At 43.9% G+C, this 22,144-nt stretch overlaps 1 protein-coding gene across 4 annotated transcripts in view; it reads right to left on the bottom strand.

Moving 5' to 3' along the window:
- Positions 1 to 22,144, bottom strand: part of FLVCR2 (FLVCR choline and putative heme transporter 2) — a 29,092-nt gene that overhangs the window by 1,442 nt on the left and 5,506 nt on the right. For all 4 annotated transcript variants that reach the window (XM_063440391.1, XM_063440388.1, XM_063440390.1 and 1 more), the window contains 3 exons: positions 19,703 to 19,808; positions 2,031 to 2,142; positions 1,567 to 1,622 (listed from right to left, as the gene is read on the bottom strand). In XM_063440391.1, the coding sequence (XP_063296461.1) occupies positions 1,567 to 1,622; positions 2,031 to 2,142; positions 19,703 to 19,808 (274 nt within the window). The remainder of the gene's footprint in view (positions 1 to 1,566; positions 1,623 to 2,030; positions 2,143 to 19,702; positions 19,809 to 22,144) is intronic.

The following is a 22,144-nucleotide window of genomic DNA, read 5'->3' on the forward strand; positions in this document are numbered from 1 at the left end:
CAAGCACCACACGTTGGAGGAGGTATCCTAGTATCTTCACTACAGCAAACCAAAAGTGAGTGTCTCCATATGGATTTCTAATATCAGATTCTATGGACCGGTTTGCAGAGACTGCTCCTATAACATAACATTTACAAAGTCGCAAACACTGGAACATCCCGCTGCTACCATGGTCTTAAGTACCGACTTATTTTAGCAAACCCGACTCATTATAAAGTGGAAATGTTTGCCATTTGGCTGTGGCACTCCTCGGAGCTGGTTTCAAAGACTTGTTTAAAAACATGTGGGGCATACAGAAACTTTGCAATCAGTCATCGATTTCTAAGCACCTGTACAACTAGCACCTCAGCTGGGAACAATATTTGGGGCAAGAATCTAGCTGACATTCAGCAAGCGGGAACACCTGTATCTCCTAATGGGAATAGATGCTATAGATCATCTGGTATTGCATATTCAGCTTCCATTTTATCCACTTCCATAATGCTGACAAATCATTTCATGTGCCCCTTCCTTAACCCCTTAGGACACATGACATGTGTGACATGTCATGATTCCATTTTATTCCAGAAGTTTGGTCCTTAAGGGGTTAAATCCACAAATATGAAAAAAATACACATAAGCTGACTTGAGAATAACACAGGCTCCTTATTATTATTATTATTTATAAAGCGCCAACAAATTCCGCAGCGCTGTACAATGGGGCTTACAGAAAGCATCTCATGGGTGAAAACCTAGAGGGATGCATTTAATTGGTTTTTGTAGTAATTGCCCCCAAAAGTTTTCAAATAGGACAATATCTCCATTAACGGGAGACTCCAGGCACCCACTTCTGCCCATTGGAGTGGTCTGGGTGCCAACTCCCATCACCCTTAACCCTGCCAGTGTAATTATTGCAGTTTTTATAAGCTGTAATAATTAACTTGCCGGGATAAGTCCTCTATCAGACAGCCACTAGAGGGACGTCCATGTTCTGGGAACACGAAAAGTGTTTCAAACGTCGCTGGACATCCTTTATCCCCTTCAGCAACATGGGATGGGGGGTGGGAGTGAGAGGGGCACTGCATATGTTTTCCTGGCACTGGAGAGTCCCTTTAATAAGCTCGACACATTACAAATGAATGGGAACATATTGGGTCCCATTGACATTAAGTGAGGCAGTCAGTGTTGGTGTGACGCTAGGATATTGGACGCTGAGCCACAGAATTATAAAGCCTAGGGTTAGCCAGAGATAGCCAGAATTACAACCTCACAGATTCTGTGCATTCTGCCTAATATCCCATAATATCACCGTGAGACATCTTGTAGATCCCCATTCCTCTGTTTGTTATTAAACGAGAGAAAGGGGTTACCTCGAAATTTGTCAGAGAAGACATTTTCTTGCCTTTCAGCTTCCCTGTTTAATGTCCTGCATCCCCAGCGCCATGGCTTTAATCTGCAGAGAGAGCCTTTCTAATGCCTTAAGAACAGGTTTCTGATGCCATTTTAACATATTGTAAATCAAGTTTTAATCTGAAATCATGACAAGTTTCTGTAACCATAGTTACAATGATCGGTATTGATACTTACATTTCGAGCTGCCTCCTGATTGGCTCTCTGTCGGCGCAGGTCTGCTTTAATAAATGCTGCAGGAAGAATAAGGCAGTTATGGTAAATCTCAGAGGTGGGGAGACAGGACAAAGCTGAGGATTAAGGGACATTCTGTACAACAACATTCCCTCGATAACTAGAAATGCTGATAATTTAATATATTTTCTCACTGATTAGAAATAGGTTTATCAGCCACTAAAATACCACAATTAATTGTCCGTTAGTAACACCACTATTATTACAATAACAGTTTCTATGATTAGAAATACTATAATTATATTATCCAATAAAATGTCAATATTTTTCCTCCATCAGAAATGTGCTTTAAATAAATCCAATGGACAGCAATAGGTTAGTTAGTAAACCAGGTGAATTATCTTCCCATCTATAAAAAGGTAAACACTGCGCAGGTCTGTTAGAGAACGCCAGAGCCCCCACTATACCTGTAATCACTGCGCCAACCAGTAAAAAGCTACACAGGAACAGATTTCCGGGGAGAACCCCAAATGACTCCAGGATCTGTCCTTGGATCATCGTGAAGATCAGACCAAACACCTGGGGAACAAGAATACATCAATATACACACACACAAACACACACCGTGTCCCCAAACAGAACATATACACACCCAGTGTCACCATACAGAACATACACACACACACACACACACCCCGTGTCACCAAACAGTACATATACACACACACACACACACCCCGTGTCACCAAACAGAACATATACACACACACACACACACCCCGTGTCACCAAACAGAACATATACATACACACACACACCCCGTGTCACCAAACAGAACATATATACACACACACACACACCCCGTGTCACCAAACAGAACATATATACACACACACACACACACACCATGTCACCAAACAGAACATATACACACACACCCCGTGTCACCAAACAGAACATATACACACACCCCGTGTCACCAAACAGAACATACACACACACCCCGTGTCACCAAACAGAACATATACACACACACACACACACACACACCCCGTGTCACCAAACAGAACATATACACACACACACCCCGTGTCACCAAACAGAACATATACACACACACACACCCCGTGTCACCAAACAGAACATATACACACACACACACCCCGTGTCACCAAACAGAACATATACACACCCAGTGTCACCATACAGAACATACACACACACACACACACACCCCGTGTCACCAAACAGTACATATACACACACACACACACCCCGTGTCACCAAACAGAACATATACACACACACACACACACACCCCGTGTCACCAAACAGAACATATACACACACACACCCCGTGTCACCAAACAGAACATATATACACACACACACACACCCCGTGTCACCAAACAGAACATATATACACACACACACACACACACCATGTCACCAAACAGAACATATACACACACACCCCGTGTCACCAAACAGAACATATACACACACCCCGTGTCACCAAACAGAACATACACACACACCCCGTGTCACCAAACAGAACATACACACACACCCCGTGTCACCAAACAGAACATATACACACACACACCCCGTGTCACCAAACAGAACATATACACACACACACCCCGTGTCACCAAACAGAACATATACACACACACACACACACACACACCCCGTGTCACCAAACAGAACATATACACACACACACCCCGTGTCACCAAACAGAACATATACACACACACACACCCCGTGTCACCAAACAGAACATATACACACACACACACCCCGTGTCACCAAACAGAACATATACACACACACACACACCCCGTGTCACCAAACAGAACATATACACACACACACACACCCCGTGTCACCAAACAGAACATATATACACACACACACACCGTGTCACCAAACAGAACATATATACACACACACACACACCGTGTCACCAAACAGAACATATACACACACACACACACCGTGTCACCAAACAGAACATATATACACATCCCGTGTCACCAAACAGAACATATACACACACACATCCCGTGTCACCAAACAGAACATATACACACACACACCCCATGTCACCAAACAGAACATATACACACACACACCCGTGTCACCAAACAGAACATATACACACACACACCCCGTGTCACCAAACAGAACATATACACACACACACCCCGTGTAACCGAACAGAACATATACACACACACACCCCGTGTCACCAAACAGAACATATATACACATCCCGTGTCACCAAACAGAACATATACACACACACACACACCCCGTGTCACCAAACAGAACATATACACACACACACACCCCCCGTGTCACCAAACAGAACATACACACACACACACACCCCGTGTCACCAAACAGAACATATACACACACACACACACACCCTGTGTCACCAAACAGAACATATACACACACACCCCCGTGTCACCAAACAGAACATATACACACACACACACCCCGTGTCACCAAACAGAACATATACACACACACACACACCGTGTCACCAAACAGAACATATACACACACACCCCGTGTCACCAAACAGAACATATACACACACACACCCCGTGTCACCAAACAGAACATATACACACACACACACACACACACACACACACCCCGTGTCACCAAACAGAACATATACACACACACACACACCGTGTCACCAAACAGAACATATACACACACACACACACACACCGTGTCACCAAACAGAACATATACACACACACACACACCCCGTGTCACCAAACAGAACATATACACACACACACACACCACGTGTCACCAAACAGAACATATACACACACACCCCCCGTGTCACCAAACAGAACATATACACACACACACACCCCGTGTCACCAAACAGAACATATACACACACACACACCCCGTGTCACCAAACAGAACATATACACACACACACACCCCGTGTCACCAAACAGAACATATACACACACACACACACCCCGTGTCACCAAACAGAACATATACACACACACACACACCCCGTGTCACCAAACAGAACATATACACACACACACCATGTCACCAAACAGAACATATACACACACACACATCCCGTGTCACCAAACAGAACATATATACACATCCCGTGTCACCAAACAGAACATATACACACACACACACACCCCGTGTCACCAAACAGAACATATACACACACACACACACACACCCCCGTGTCACCAAACAGAACATATACACACACACACACCCCCCGTGTCACCAAACAGAACATATACACACACACACACACCCCCCGTGTCACCAAACAGAACATATACACACACACACCCTGTGTCACCAAACAGAACATATACACACACACACACACACACACCCCGTGTCACCAAACAGAATATATATATACACACACACACACACACATTGTGTCACCAAACAGAACATACACACACACCCCGTGTCACCAAACAGAACATATACACACACACACACCGTGTAACCGAACAGAACATATACACACACACCCCCCGTGTCACCAAACAGAACATATACACACACACACCCCGTGTCACCAAACAGAACATATACACACACACACCCCGTGTCACCAAACAGAACATATACACACACACACCCCATGTCACCAAACAGAACATATACACACACACACACACACACCGTGTCACCAAACAGAACATACACACACACACACACACACACACACACACACCGTGTCACCAAACAGAACATATACACACACACACCATGTCACCAAACAGAACATATACACACACACATCCCGTGTCACCAAACAGAACATATATACACATCCCGTGTCACCAAACAGAACATATACACACACACATCCCGTGTCACCAAACAGAACATATACACACACACACCCCGTGTCACCAAACAGAACATATACACACACACACCCGTGTCACCAAACAGAACATATACACACACACACCCCGTGTCACCAAACAGAACATATACACACACACACCCCGTGTAACCGAACAGAACATATACACACACACACCCCCGTGTCACCAAACAGAACATATACACACACACACACCCCGTGTCACCAAACAGAACATACACACACACACACACACACACACCCCGTGTCACCAAACAGAACATATACACACACACACACCATGTCACCAAACAGAACATATACACACACACACATCCCGTGTCACCAAACAGAACATATATACACATCCCGTGTCACCAAACAGAACATATACACACACACACCCCGTGTCACCAAACAGAACATATACACACACACACACCCCCCGTGTCACCAAACAGAACATATACACACACACACACACCCCGTGTCACCAAACAGAACATATACACACACACCCTGTGTCACCAAACAGAACATATACACACACACACACCCCGTGTCACCAAACAGAACATATACACACACACACACACACACCGTGTCACCAAACAGAACATATACACACACACCCCGTGTCACCAAACAGAACATATACACACACACACACCCCGTGTCACCAAACAGAACATATACACACACACACCCCGTGTCACCAAACAGAACATATACACACACCCCCCGTGTCACCAAACAGAACATATACACACACACACACACACACACACACCCCCCGTGTCACCAAACAGAACATATACACACACCCCGTGTCACCAAACAGAACATATACACACACACACACACACCGTGTCACCAAACAGAACATATACACACACACACACACACACACACACACACCGTGTCACCAAACAGAACATATACACACACACACACACACCCCGTGTCACCAAACAGAACATATACACACACACACACACACCACGTGTCACCAAACAGAACATATACACACACACACACCCCGTGTCACCAAACAGAACATATACACACACACACACCCCGTGTCACCAAACAGAACATATACACACACACACACACCCCGTGTCACCAAACAGAACATATACACACACACACACACACACACACACACCCCGTGTCACCAAACAGAACATATACACACACACACCATGTCACCAAACAGAACATATACACACACACACATCCCGTGTCACCAAACAGAACATATATACACATCCCGTGTCACCAAACAGAACATATACACACACACACACACCCCGTGTCACCAAACAGAACATATACACACACACACACACACCCCCGTGTCACCAAACAGAACATATACACACACACACACCCCCCGTGTCACCAAACAGAACATATACACACACACACACACCCCCCGTGTCACCAAACAGAACATATACACACACACACCCTGTGTCACCAAACAGAACATATACACACACACACACACACCCCGTGTCACCAAACAGAATATATATATATACACACACATTGTGTCACCAAACAGAACATACACACACACCCCGTGTCACCAAACAGAACATATACACACACACACACCGTGTAACCGAACAGAACATATACACACACACCCCCCGTGTCACCAAACAGAACATATACACACACACCCCCCGTGTCACCAAACAGAACATATACACACACACACCCCGTGTCACCAAACAGAACATATACACACACACACCCCATGTCACCAAACAGAACATATACACACACACACACACACCGTGTCACCAAACAGAACATACACACACACACACACACCCCGTGTCACCAAACAGAACATATACACACACACACCATGTCACCAAACAGAACATATACACACACACACCCCGTGTCACCAAACAGAACATATATACACATCCCGTGTCACCAAACAGAACATATACACACACACACACACTTCGTGTCACCAAACAGAACATATACACACACACACACACCCCCCGTGTCACCAAACAGAACATATACACACACACACACACACCCCCCGTGTCACCAAACAGAACATATACACACACACACACACCCCCCGTGTCACCAAACAGAACATATACACACACACACACACACACCCCCCGTGTCACCAAACAGAACATATACACACCCTGTGTCACCAAACAGAACATATACACACACACACACACACCCCGTGTCACCAAACAGAATATATATATATATACACACACACACACACATTGTGTCACCAAACAGAACATACACACACACCCCGTGTCACCAAACAGAACATATACACACACACACACACACACCGTGTAACCGAACAGAACATATACACACACACCCCCCGTGTCACCAAACAGAACATATACACACACACCCCCCGTGTCACCAAACAGAACATATACACACACACCCCCCGTGTCACCAAACAGAACATATACACACACACACCCCGTGTCACCAAACAGAACATATACACACACACACCCCGTGTCACCAAACAGAACATATACACACACACACACACCGTGTCACCAAACAGAACATATACACACACACACCGTGTCACCGAACAGAACATATATACACACACACACCCCGTGTCACCAAACATATACACACACACACCCCGTGTCACCAAACAGAACATATACACACACACACCCCGTGTCACCAAACAGAACATATACACACACCCCCCGTGTCACCAAACTGAACATATACACACACACACACACACACACCCCGTGTCGCCAAACAGAACATATACACACACACACCCCGTGTCACCAAACAGAACATACACATACACACCGTGTAACCGAACAGAACATATACACACACACCCCGTGTCACCAAACAGAACATATACACACACACCCCGTGTCACCAAACAGAACATATACACACACACACCCCATGTCACCGAACAGAACATATACACACACACCCCGTGTCACCAAACAGAACACATACACACACACACACCCCGTGTCACCAAACATATACACACACACACACACCCCGTGTCACCAAACAGAACATATACACACACACCCTGTGTCACCAAACAGAACATATACACACACACCCCGTGTCACCAAACAGAACATATACACACACACCCCGTGTCACCAAACAGAACATATACACACACACACACCCCGTGTCACCAAACAGAACACATACACCCCGTGTCACCAAACAGAACACACACACACCGTGTCACCAAACAGAACACACACACACACCGTGTCACCAAACAGAACACACACACACACCGTGTCACCAAACAGAACACACACACACACCGTGTCACCAAACAGAACACACACACACACACCGTGTCACCAAACAGAACACACACACACCGTGTCACCAAACAGAACACACACACACACCGTGTCACCAAACAGAACACACACACACCGTGTCACCAAACAGAACACACACACCGTGTCACCAAACAGAACACACACACCGTGTCACCAAACAGAACACACACACCGTGTCACCAAACAGAACATATACACACACACACACACCGTGTCACCAAACAGAATATACAAACACACACACAGATTGTCACCGAACAGAATATTGATAGTATGTGACAGAACCAGTGTATAAGTTGCATGTTGTAGAACATATCATATAACATGTGCCTCTGTACAGTGTACATCAGCTGTTAGAACATGGAATCGGACAGATGCAAAATGTATTGTCCAAGACACAGCTTCCAGTGAATGAGCCCAGATTATGAAACGGTGCGGGTAGCAGAGCCCAGATTCTAGCAGGGACTCACTCTCCGCTGGATCACCCAAGAGTAAAATCAGGAATAAGAAAACACCAAGTAGATTTTCCACCTCTTCCCCAGCAACGGACAACACAGTTCTGGGAGTACAACTGGTCTTATTCCTGCCACACACGGCTTTTATACATTGTCCCTAGCATGGGGTTTCTTAGTCACAATTACAGCGCTTTTCATCCCAAGATCCTCTGAGCCTGAAAGATAATTGCGTGAGAATAAAAAAACTATAACTTAAGTATCTCTCAGGTACAGAAAAAACAAAAATATTTTAAAACATCCAAAAATCACTTTGAATAACTTCAGAACCCCACGAAAGTCATATCACCGAATAGCTTGGATCTCAGCGCACACTTTGCCAAAATATCACTCAGATCCATTCAATGGGTCGCCATATGAATGAAGCTTTCACGGGTCAGCCATGAGTTGATGCCCCAAACCAGTTCCAGAGACAACAAGGCAACGACCGGTCATCTTTCGGGGGTTCTCACGAACACTGGTGAACCCATTCCCTGGCTATTAGGGTATGAATGCTACCCCTGTTCGGTAGTTTATGCCTCCCAAACGCCATTCTTTTAACTGTTCAGGAAATTGCATGGGCAGCAGTACCAGTTTCACGGGCGTTCGCAGGGTAATGTATCCAAAAACAGTTCCACGCCGTTGACGACCATGTCCCACTGCCCTCGTTTGGGAGACAAAATGGCCGCCAATTGTTTGAACGTGAGTTTGGTTATACGAAGGGCGGCCACCCAGGGGAAACACTTGAAATAATAACCAATTTGTGGTTAACAGCCAGGGGTGGTCGGTGATTCTGAAGGTGCGAACAAGGGACCACACAGAGAGTGGGTTCTGTAAACGAACGGGGCATACGGACAGCCGAACAAAAGGGAATAAAGGTATATTGAAGTTCTCCATTCAACTACAGTGCGTTCACAGCGGGAAGGTGCGGAGATTTCTGACTGGTGGGTGCGCAGCGGGAAGGTGCAGAGATTTCTGACTGGTGGGTGCGCAGCGGGAAGGTGCCGATTTCTGACTGGTGGGTGCGCAGCGGGAAGGTGCAGAGATTTCTGACTGGTGGGTGCGCAGCGGGAAGGTGCAGCGATTTCTGACTGGTGGGTGCGCAGCGGGAAGGGGCAGAGATTTCTGACTGGTGGGTGCGCAGCGGGAAGGGGCAGAGATTTCTGACTGGTGGGTGCGCAGCGGGAAGGGGCAGAGATTTCTGACTGGTGGGTGCGCAGCGGGAAGGGGCAGAGATTTCTGACTGGTGGGTGCGCAGCGGGAAGGGGCAGAGATTTCTGACTGGTGGGTGCGCAGCGGGAAGGTGCAGCGATTTCTGACTGGTGGGTGCGCAGCGGGAAGGTGCAGAGATTTCTGAATGGTGGGTGCGCAGCGGGAAGGTGCAGAGATTTCTGACTGGTGGGTGCACAGCGGGAAGGTGCAGAGATTTCTAAATGACAAGTTGGAGATCTGTAGTCAGGTTAATAGTCAGTGCAATCAGGACTTAGATGTGCCCCAATCATGTAAGTGAACCTCCATACTGTGTCAAGGCCGTACAGTATGAACTATAATATACATTATATATATATATGATCTATATGAAGTATGATCTATAATATGAGGGCATTGAGACGTCTGATGAATGGGAAATGGATCATCCAAGGAATAAGTGCCATACGACATCATCGAACAGGATCACGTAGCAAGACAGGGGTTTATTGACTAAAGTGTGAATTGTGGCCAATGGAAAATTAAATTACAATCAAAAATAGACACCTGAGATGGAGAATGTTTCCAGAATCATCGTGTCTTAAACTTGGTGCAGACCTTGCCCAATTCATGTATGGGTGGACGTGTATTTACTGAAGTTCTGACAGGGAAATGCACACGATTTGCCCCAGTCTGGCGTTCACCACGGATGCTCTCATATCGTTTATACTGCAGGAAGGAAAACAACGCCATGTGAACGCGTGTGGGTTAGTGACCTCGGAGAATTAGTGGGATCAGGGGAGACCCTAGTTACAGTCAAGTGGAGGCTGCTCATGTTGGGTATACGGGGCGGATCACAGACCAAGGGGACATACATTCATATACATATACACACACACACACACACTGCTGTGTGTGAGAGCGTTGTGAATGTGTAAGTGTGCGGTTAGTGTGTGTGTGTGTGAGGGTGCTGAGTGTGTAAAGGTGCTGTTAATGTATGCGTATGTGTAAGGGTGCTGTGTTTGTAAGGGTGCTGTTAGTGTGTGAGTGTGTAAGGGTGCTGTTAGCGTGTGATGTGTGTAAGGGTGCTGTTAGCGTGTGATGTGTGTAAGGGTGCTGTTAGTGTGTGCTGTGTGTGTGTGTGTATGTGTAAGGGTGCTGTGTGTGTGTGTGTGTGTAAGGGTGCTGTGTGTGTGTGCACGTAAGGTTGCTGTGTGCGTAAGGGTGCTGTATGTGTGTGCTGTTTGTGTGTATAGTGTGTGGGGGGGGCGTTTAGTTAATAGCCCCCCTCCCTTCTTACCTTATGTAGGGAGGGGGACCGTGCTGCTGCCATCCCTGGTGGTCCAGTGGTGAGTGAACCGCGGCAACGCTCCAACCTCGCAAAAGGAACCTGGCGGAGCTGCTGGCAAGAGCTCCCCGGGTCCTCTTCTGTCTCCCTCCCTGCGGGCCGGTGAGGGAGATCTTTGATCTCCCTCACCAGCCCATGGAGGCACATAGCGTTTGCCGCAGGGATTAGGGTGTGCCCAGGCACACCCCGTGCGCACGCCTATATCACATCAATTAAACTGACCCAGTCACTACATTATGCTTGTATTCTTGTAAAGCCTGTTCTGTTCTCACTACTAATGTGGAAAAAGAGCCACCAACAGCAATTGTCTACTTCTGGAAATAAACAAACAAAAACTTGTACAGCTATTACCCCTTAAGGACACAACTTTTGGAATAACATGGAATCATGACAGAATATTTCCATCACGTGTTAAAGGTTACAATTAGGGGATAAAGGTTACAATTAATCTTTTGTATCCATATAAAAAAAAAATTAAAAATCCTGAAATATTCTTCTTAATGGAAATTTTTCTTTTTTATATATATATATCACAGTGTGTTAGTTATAAAAAAAAAAAAAGCTGTATGCTCCATTACAATTATTATGATGCAGGTTATAGCATTTTAGGTCAAAAGTCACAACGTGTCCCTGATGTGCAGTTTGACGTAATGCCCATCCAATGGACGCACTCAGCCACACAAGGTGAACTCCAGAAACTAACTTTATGGCTGCCAGTTTAGATAAATGTCATTATCAAAAGTCGTTCTGTAACGACCAACGTTCCTCCCAGCTGGTTATCCCAGATGTACATACTGCTCATTTAATCTAACCTTGCAGCCTTAGAATTCCCCATCCACGCGTTCCTGTAAACACAGATAACAGACACTGTGTTTCTTCCTAGTAAAAACTAGTGGAATATAACTGGTCCAGATCTGCCAGTGGCTAATTACTTATAGAAACATACATGGCAAGACTCCTAAACCAAACGGCAAGGTGTGCTACTAACCAGAGACATCCTCAAACCCACCGATATTAGCTCAATGACTGTGTGTGAGCCACCAACACACAAACACACACACACACACACACACACAATACTTAGCCCCCATTCGACACAATGCCCTGCATGTCAGCCCCCCAATATACACACAATGCCCTGCATGTCAGCCCCCCAATATACACACACACACACAATGCCCTGCATGTCAGCCCCCTAATATACACACAATGCCCCGCATGTCAGCCCCCCAATATACACACAATGCCCCGCATGTCAGCCCCCCAATATACACACAATGCCCTGCATGTCAGCGCCCCAATATACACACAATGCCCTGCATATGTCAGCCCCCCAATATACACACAATGCCCTGCATATGTCAGCCCCCCAATATACACACACAATGCCCTGCATGTCAGCCCCCCAATATACACACAATGCCCTGCATGTCAGCCCCCCAATATACACACAATGCCCTGCATGTCAGCCCCCCAATATACACACAATGCCCTGCATGTCAGCCCCCCAATATACCCACAATGCCCTGCATGACAGTCTGAATATAAATAACGTCCTTGGCTGCTGTTGGGATAGAGGACGGGGGGAAGAGCCTGAATTGGGTAACTGGACAAATGGAAAAATATTCCATCAATGATTTCAGGAAGAAGACACACATTGAGCTGAAACCAAGATGAGAAATAATATTTATTAATAGCCAGATATGGAACTAGGGGAGCGATTTATAGCAAAACAACTATCATTGTATTTGTATTTTTACAAACAAAATCTATTATTCTCATACACATTGCACATTACTGTGAGTTTTATGTCTCTGGAGCTCTGTGCATTACTGAGTTTTAGTTCTCTGGAGCTCTGTGACTTACAATGCTCATTACTGTGAGTTTCCTTGCTGGGGAGCTCTGATTTACACGTCTCATTACTGTGAGTTTCCTTGCTGGGGAGCTCTGATTTACACTGCTCATTACTGTGAGTTTCCTTGCTGGGGAGCTCTGATTTACACTGCTCATTACTGTGAGTTTCCTTGCTGGGGAGCTCTGATTTACACTGCTCATTACTGTGAGTTTCCTTGCTGGGGAGCTCTGATTTACACTGCTCATTACTGTGAGGTTCCTTGCTGGGGAGCTCTGTGACTCACACTGCTCATTACTGTGAGTTTCCTTGCTGGGGAGCTCTGTAACTCACACTGCACATTGCTCAGGGATTTCACTAGCTGACCCTGCCATTAATACGGAGCCTCTGTTAGGATACAGGATGCATGCCAAAGTTTTACATCCGTGTCACTAACAGAAAAGTGCTTCCAAATTCTTAACATGGGGAAATTGCCATGGAAACCAGCGGAATGTTCCTGCAGACTAATTTGGTTTCCATGGCGATTGCTCACATTTGGAGCTTTGCAGGAGGTAGGACCAGATTAACCAGTGTCTCAGTCTAATTAGTGAGGAAACCAATCATTAACAAACCATCCAGCTAATAGCAAGGGGGAAAAACAGTCCTTTCTTTACAGAAATGGGATTCTATTTCTAACAGTGTATTATTATACAGTGAGTGTGAGCTTCCCTTAAATAGTCACTTGTACAAAACACAGTCTGTATTTCTTAGTCTAAGACAGTCAGGCATTCTGGGGAAAGCTTGCACAAATAAAAACCAAAACCCACATAGCGGCCCTCACACATAAATCATCTAAACCAGGATTACAAACCTAGCCTCGCGTTAAAGTTCAATCTACACGCAGAGTTTAACTACGCTGCTCCCAGGGAGATACAAAGCACAGTCACTACACGGTTTATAATGCTGAATGTTTAACCCCTAAAGATCAATAGCCGTTTAACCCACTCATAGGAATCTGGTCTTTAACAGTAGATTGCTCCTCTCACCTGGCGATATCAGACTGTATTGTGCGAATGATGTTAAATGTCCAGGAAACTCGAGGCGGCATCAACAGTCCGCAAGTAAATATTATTAAAATAAATGAAAATAGACCATGTTTAAAAATAAAAATGTAAGTGAATATACTCACAATGACATGTTTTACCCTGCACAAACCATTGTATCCTCAGGAGGAGGCTCCACCAATCAGGATCTTTGTATTCTGTTCTATGGGGGTATTTAACCCCTGACCCGCTCAAATTTAAGGAGTAAGTAGTTAATCCCCAGCTGTGGTTTCACTTATCACTTGGGAACAGCTTTACTGATATTGTCCTACTTTGTTTTGGACACAATTCACACATCAAATGAGGAAGTGAAACGTTCTCCTTCCTTTGTCTGAGCAGCGGAACCAGCTTGTGTGTTATTTTTACAGATTACTGCAGTAATAATCCACTCACTATGCCATAACCTCTGCGATCATACTGCATTGTTCTGGTGCTTAGAATGTCAGCAACCATTTTACAAACACTTTCTAAAAGCATCCCAGACAAGAAAACACAAAACATATACCAAGTATTCACTCCAAGAAAACACAAAACATATACCAAGTATCCACTCCAAGAAAACACAAAACATATACCAAGTATCCACTCCAAGAAAACACAAAACATATACCAAGTATTCACTCCAAGAAAACACAAAACATATACCAAGTATCCACTCCAAGAAAACACAAAACATATACCAAGTATCCACTCCAAGAAAACACAAAACATATACTAAGTATTCACTCCAAGAAAACACAAAACATATACCAAGTATCCACTCCAAGAAAACACAAAACATATACCAAGTATCCACTCCAAGAAAACACAAAACATATACTAAGTATTCACTCCAAGAAAACACAAAACATATACCAAGTATCCACTCCAAGAAAACACAAAACATATACCAAGTATCCACTCCAAGAAAACACAAAACATATACCAAGTATCCACTCCAAGAAAACACAAAACATATACTAAGTATTCACTCCAAGAAAACACAAAACATATACTAAGTATTCACTCCAAGAAAACACAAAACATATACTAAGTATTCACTCCAAGAAAACACAAAACATATACCAAGTATTCACTCCAAGAAAACACAAAACATATACCAAGTATCCACTCCAAGAAAACACAAAACATATACCAAGTATCCACTCCAAGAAAACACAAAACATATACCAAGTATCCACTCCAAGAAAACACAAAACATATACCAAGTATCCACTCCAAGAAAACACAAAACATATACCAAGTATCCACTCCAAGAAAACACAAAACATATACTAAGTATTCACTCCAAGAAAACACAAAACATATACCAAGTATCCACTCCAAGAAAACACAAAACATATACCAAGTATCCACTCCAAGAAAACACAAAACATATACCAAGTATCCACTCCAAGAAAACACAAAACATATACTAAGTATTCACTCCAAGAAAACACAAAACATATACCAAGTATCCACTCCAAGAAAACACAAAACATATACCAAGTATCCACTCCAAGAAAACACAAAACATATACTAAGTATTCACTCCAAGAAAACACAAAACATATACTAAGTATTCACTCCAAGAAAACACAAAACATATACCAAGTATCCACTCCAAGAAAACACAAAATCTATACTAAGTATTCACTCCAAGAAAACACAAAACATATACTAAGTATTCACTCCAAGAAAACACAAAACATATACTAAGTATTCACTCCAAGAAAACATAAAACATATACCAAGTATTCACAATGCAATATACGAGTTTAGATATTATATGGAAGTAGCTTTAAGAATTATTACAGCGTTTACACAAAGTCCAAAGCATAGAAGGCAAAGCAATAAATACAATCTTTGTCCAGGTTTTGGAATGATCTGCAGGGGGATTTTACAAGAAACACGCTGTAAATTTGGCCAAGATAAGAACTTTTGGAAAAAGGGTAAAATGAGACACCTTGGACAAATCTGAACTTGCTACCTGCTCAGACTGGAGTCGTAGACTAGAGATTTACAGATTTGAAGGACGCTTGAAATTGAGAGTCAAACATGGTATGTGGGTGCCTACAGACAGTGGTGTAGTGTGGCTTCTCAGCGCCCGTTAGTAAGGGGCGCTTCGATGGTATCACTCCGTGAGCTGCGTGACAGTGATAGTTGCATTGGGTAATTTTTCAAATCCACCTCACGCCTAAAGTAATGTGTATAGTCTATTAAGAAGCATTATGTGAGCACAGTATGGCTCTAAAATATTACATGATAACATTAATTTGCCCCATCATGTTCAACACTGTGTAGAATGTTCAAACATTGGGAGATTTTCTGTGTGAGGGGGAGGGCAAGCTATTTTTTTTTTTTCTTATTAATACTTTTTTCCCCCCCTTTTGAGATTTTGCACCGCTAAGACTTCTGTGCCCAAGGAACTGCCGCTTTGGCACCCCGCACGCTACGCCACTGCCTAGAGATTAACCATGGCGAAAAAGCCATAAAATTAGAATTCATTATTAAAGAAACAATACCTATTATACTTGGATTACAAAATGTGTCAATCACGAAAACAGTCTTTTCAAAACACACACGAGTGGTACCATTCCTGAAGCTCACAGAACACGAGACATCCTGTGGACCCAATGACTAGACTCTCACTACAAATATTCTCCAACTCCTGACTTGTGTAAATCCTTCGGTTTATTTAGCCTTACTTTAACAAAGCAGAAAAACTAAAAGAACTACTTTATCCAACTCCAAATATTAGCTCTTCAGTTAAAATAGTACATTGTGTATGAAACCTTTTACGGATAACACGAGAGACACTGTATATTTACTAAATAAAAGTTCAAAGTGTGGGATGATTGCAAACTGATCAGTTAATGGTTAAGCCAGCTAAGAGTAGTATAGTATAAGGAAGACAACACAGAGCAGGAAAGCTACAACATGTGAGATTGGATCAACATCTGATCAACTACAGTAGCCACCAATCTGGCCAGCAAAGATTCTGTTTGTTGTAGGGTCTGGAATGACGAATCGGCTCTCCAGCACTGGGAGATAGCAAAGCCAGTTCTCCATCTATGCTTCAATGTAAATTCACCATGGGAGGGATAGCAAAATATGACCAATATTAGACCCGTTAAAACCGATATGTATGGATTGCTATTTAACCGTGGATCAAGCCATTTTTGCAGAAAGGGAAATTCATTCACTTCTACCAACAAATTACCATAATTGTAGATGAGTAATCTACACACAGTTTTTGCAATTGGCTAAATCCAACAACTATCACTATCAAAAGTAAGCACAATAAAAGCAATTATCATAATAAGGTCTGGGGCTCTATGCTGTCCTGACATAAGGAGGATATACCCACAGATACCTTCACATTATGGATAAATGTGCCCCAATATGAGAAAAGAGCCGACGAGGAGCTAAATACAGTTTGATTATACAGATTACAATGTACAGGATGGATGTATGTAATAAACCATGTAGCAACACCCCACAGGTTCTGGAATTCCTGTGTGGATGCACATAATGGACCTTAAATACGAAAAGCAAATAATGCGAGAACATGGGATATCCGCTATTGTCCCCGAGTGCCCCCTCTATAGGTGCAAACAGGTCTAAAGTGACAAAATGGCTTCTGGAGGTGGTCAAAACAGACTTTTCTCTTATTTCTACTGCAGAGAGAACATTAAATCAACATATGGCCCTTAGCTATGGCTCCTCTATCATTACATGGAAATACAGGTCTCTCTGGAGATCATAGACTGCGTGAGCTGCACACCGCGCTTTGAATCACGGCAACTCCCACGCAGGAAATACAGAACGTGCATCTTGTACAGTGCGTTCCCTTTCATTCTCAGATTAGATAGATTTATTTTTCTTAACAAAAAGGAGTAAAGTGCCTCTTTAAATGATTCCCTTTTATTCCAGAAGTTTGGGACCAAACTTCTGGAATAAAAGGGAATCATGACATGTCACACATGTCAGGTGTCCTTAAGGGGTTAAAATGTTACTTGAAAGTGAATTTCATTTATTAACACAGCACAGTAACAATGCAGGTCTCAGAGAAATTAGCATATGTTTATCGAGGGTCTTTGTATTTAATTTCCACATAATTTGGAGTAATTCCCTTGATTTTAGTGGGTTACAAAGTGCATGCAAGTCCCAGAATCTATCTACTCCCCACACAGTGAGGAACTACAGAGCTCCCAGAATTCCTCCTCCCCCCCCCCCAAATAATGTCCTCCCCGTGCACGCCTGAGCCATCAACATCCCCAAATAATGTCCTCCTCCTGCACGCCTGAGCCATGGACCTCCCCAAATAATGTCCTCCCCCTGCACGCCTGAGCCATGGACCTCCCCAAATAATGTCCTCCCCCTGCACGCCTGAGCCATGGACCTCCCCAAATAATGTCCTCCCCCTGCACGCCTGAGCCATGGACCTCCCCAAATAATGTCCTCCCCCTGCACGCCTGAGCCATCGACCTCCCCAAATAATGTCCTCCCCCTGCACACCTGAGCCATCGACCTCCCCAAATAATGTCCTCCCCCTGCACGCCTGAGCCATCGACCTCCCCAAATAATGTCCTCCCCCTGCACGCCTGAGCCATCGACATCCCCAAATAATGTCCTCCCTGCACGCCTGAGCCATCGACATCCCCAAATAATGTCCTCCCTGCACGCCTGAGCCATCGACATCCCCAAATAATGTCCTCCCTGCACGCCTGAGCTTCCAGACATCATTTCATCTCTACTTGCCAATTAAGAATTGGCTGTGATTGCTTCCATTATGCAGAGCTGCAGACATTTTAGATTTGTGATCTGTTACTAGGACAGTGATAGGGTTATAAACATCCAATCATAGTGCATCGGTAAATGATATACATAGGGGCAGTAATCATACCTGCGCTGACACGTTGAGCAATCCGGACGACGTTCCCTCACATTCTGGGTGAGTTAGCTCCGCAGCAAACTCAAATCCGAGAGGGAGATACCCAGTCATAAAGAACCTGCGGAAAATCAGTAAATAAAATAAAACCATAGTAGATGGTCAGAGACACTGCAGCCAGACCAAGCAAAGTTTGCTGAGCTTTCTACACACAGTTAAATAAACTACTTCAACTTCCAGCAAATATCAGGAGCAAAATATTGCCATGTAACAAATGGCACAAGGGATGGGAAAGGTTTAATTTCTATTTCAGCTGGTGAAAGGTCATCAGATGTGGAATTGATATCGTTCTTAGTTTAAGAAGAAACTCTGGGGATTGTAAAACAAACAAGTCGAGTTCCAGATAGAAATTACAAATAGGCAACCAAACAAGAAGTCTTTTGTTTCTTCATGGATAATATTCCCAGTAAAAAGAGCTGTGTTGCCTCCAGCATTTTTCCATTTTGATTCTATGTTCGGTCTTATCAGGGTCAGAGTGAGTGTGCATTACACTCTCACAGATGTAACTGGTGGTCTCCTACAATAGCCTGATATTGCCCATAATTAAACGTCTCCCTAAACCTGTGGAGCGCAGGCAAGGTGAATGCAGTGGCACGGCCAAACAGACCAATTTGGAAACATGCACTCTGCCTCTGTTAGGGGCAATTCTCTACTCTCCACTTTTGGCTATTTCGTGAATAACCAACAACTCTGAATGTTACGTATTCCAATCATAGATAGCAAAAAGAATCTGGCACAGTCCGGAGGAAATATTCCAGAAATTGCCCACAGTATTTATTAATTTCTGGATTTATCAATTTACCCGCCAGATTTCAGCCTCTCCACACAATGCTGAATGACTGGAATCTACAATCTAGCACAGTGGCTGTTTGTGCAAACAGATTATAATCAAATTGTTTTTAAAAACGACAAAAACCTGTTGGTGCATTAGCTAGGAGGGGAATGGAGCACACACAGTAAAGCAGGCGTTTGTAATGTAGTGGAAGGCCAGATTCAGCTAGGAAGCCCCTGCTGGACAAAAGGTGAGCAGACTAGGGGTACACCAAGAGAAAGAATTCCCACGTTTATACATAACCTGTTGGTTGCACTACCGTTAGTAGTTATACCCCTTGAGGCAGCATTTTGTGTGGGGGTTAGGTATACAGAGATCATTTTGATCCCCTTTCCGTTATCAATTTATTGAACTTGATTTTTTTCATTTATTTATTTATCATACCTCCAGACTAATCCAGGTTTATGGTGGTCTATGAACCCCCCCAGGTTTTTTGCTTTTTTTTTTTTTAATGTGTGCAATTTTGATGGTCTGCTGCTGGCTGCTTAATGTGCCCTACTTGTGACAAATGATTTCGGTCAGTGAAGAGGACACACTATGCTGTTACTCAATCAACTTGATAACGGTTATTATTGTGTAACAGCAGTAAATGCCCCTTGCTCCCCGGGTTGGTCACCAGATTACAAGCCTGTAATTCCGTTCCATTGTTTCAATCTGTCAAGACAATGTAAAGCAGGCCCTTTAATCATGGCAGGCCTGAGATCAGTCATGGAAGGGTTAACAGTAATTATGCACATTGTAGCTTATTTAGCCACAAACGTGTCAGTCTTCTGATCTCCCAAACCACACAGGGTCAGCAAAATGAGTGAACTTCCCCAAATTAAGGATATCGGTACAATTCTCCTCACCCCTTCTCCAGGGTGTCCTAACATGCTGGGGGTCCCAGAAATCCTTGGGGGGGATCTTTACTGAGCAACATGCACTGTACCACGGTTAATGGTGAATAATGAACTCTTTAATAAGTCCTTATTGCATGACTCATTTCCAAAGTTTACAGATATTCTACACCCACTCCAGCATTGCTCAAGCCATTAGAGGTCACATTCTACACTCTTCTAGCTTAGAGAGGACAAATAGTCAATCCAAAGCAGAAATAACGAGGGAAGCGCTTCATGGAGAGCAAAAAGTGCTGCACAATCGTTTTATTGAAGGACAGAGAAAACCAAACATTTTACGTTACTCCTTTATTAATACAAATCAAGAAGCTTTGCCATGTTTTTCTGCTTTGAATTACCAAATAATTTATACTGGGCTGGCCTCAGACGGACACCAGACAGCCAGCATCGTTCGAGGCTGTGTACCAAGGTTTTACTAGGAATAGTACCAGCTTTCAAACACAGCTACAAAAACAGAGAATATGAGATCTCTTAGTAGCTTTCCTTTTGGTAACCCCCCCCCCTCTGGTCTCAAAGTAATTATTGCTCACTTGTGCCAGCCATTTCAAAGAGAACCTTTACCATTTGCTGAGTAGATGATGCCACTGATAAGGGCAGTCTAGAACCGAAATTCCAGAAAGTTCTCTGCACGAGAGATACAGCAACCCCAGACGATCGTTTCAGCCGTCT

This window comes from Pelobates fuscus, chromosome 13 (genome assembly GCF_036172605.1).
Source record: "Pelobates fuscus isolate aPelFus1 chromosome 13, aPelFus1.pri, whole genome shotgun sequence".
NCBI lineage: Eukaryota > Metazoa > Chordata > Amphibia > Anura > Pelobatidae > Pelobates > Pelobates fuscus.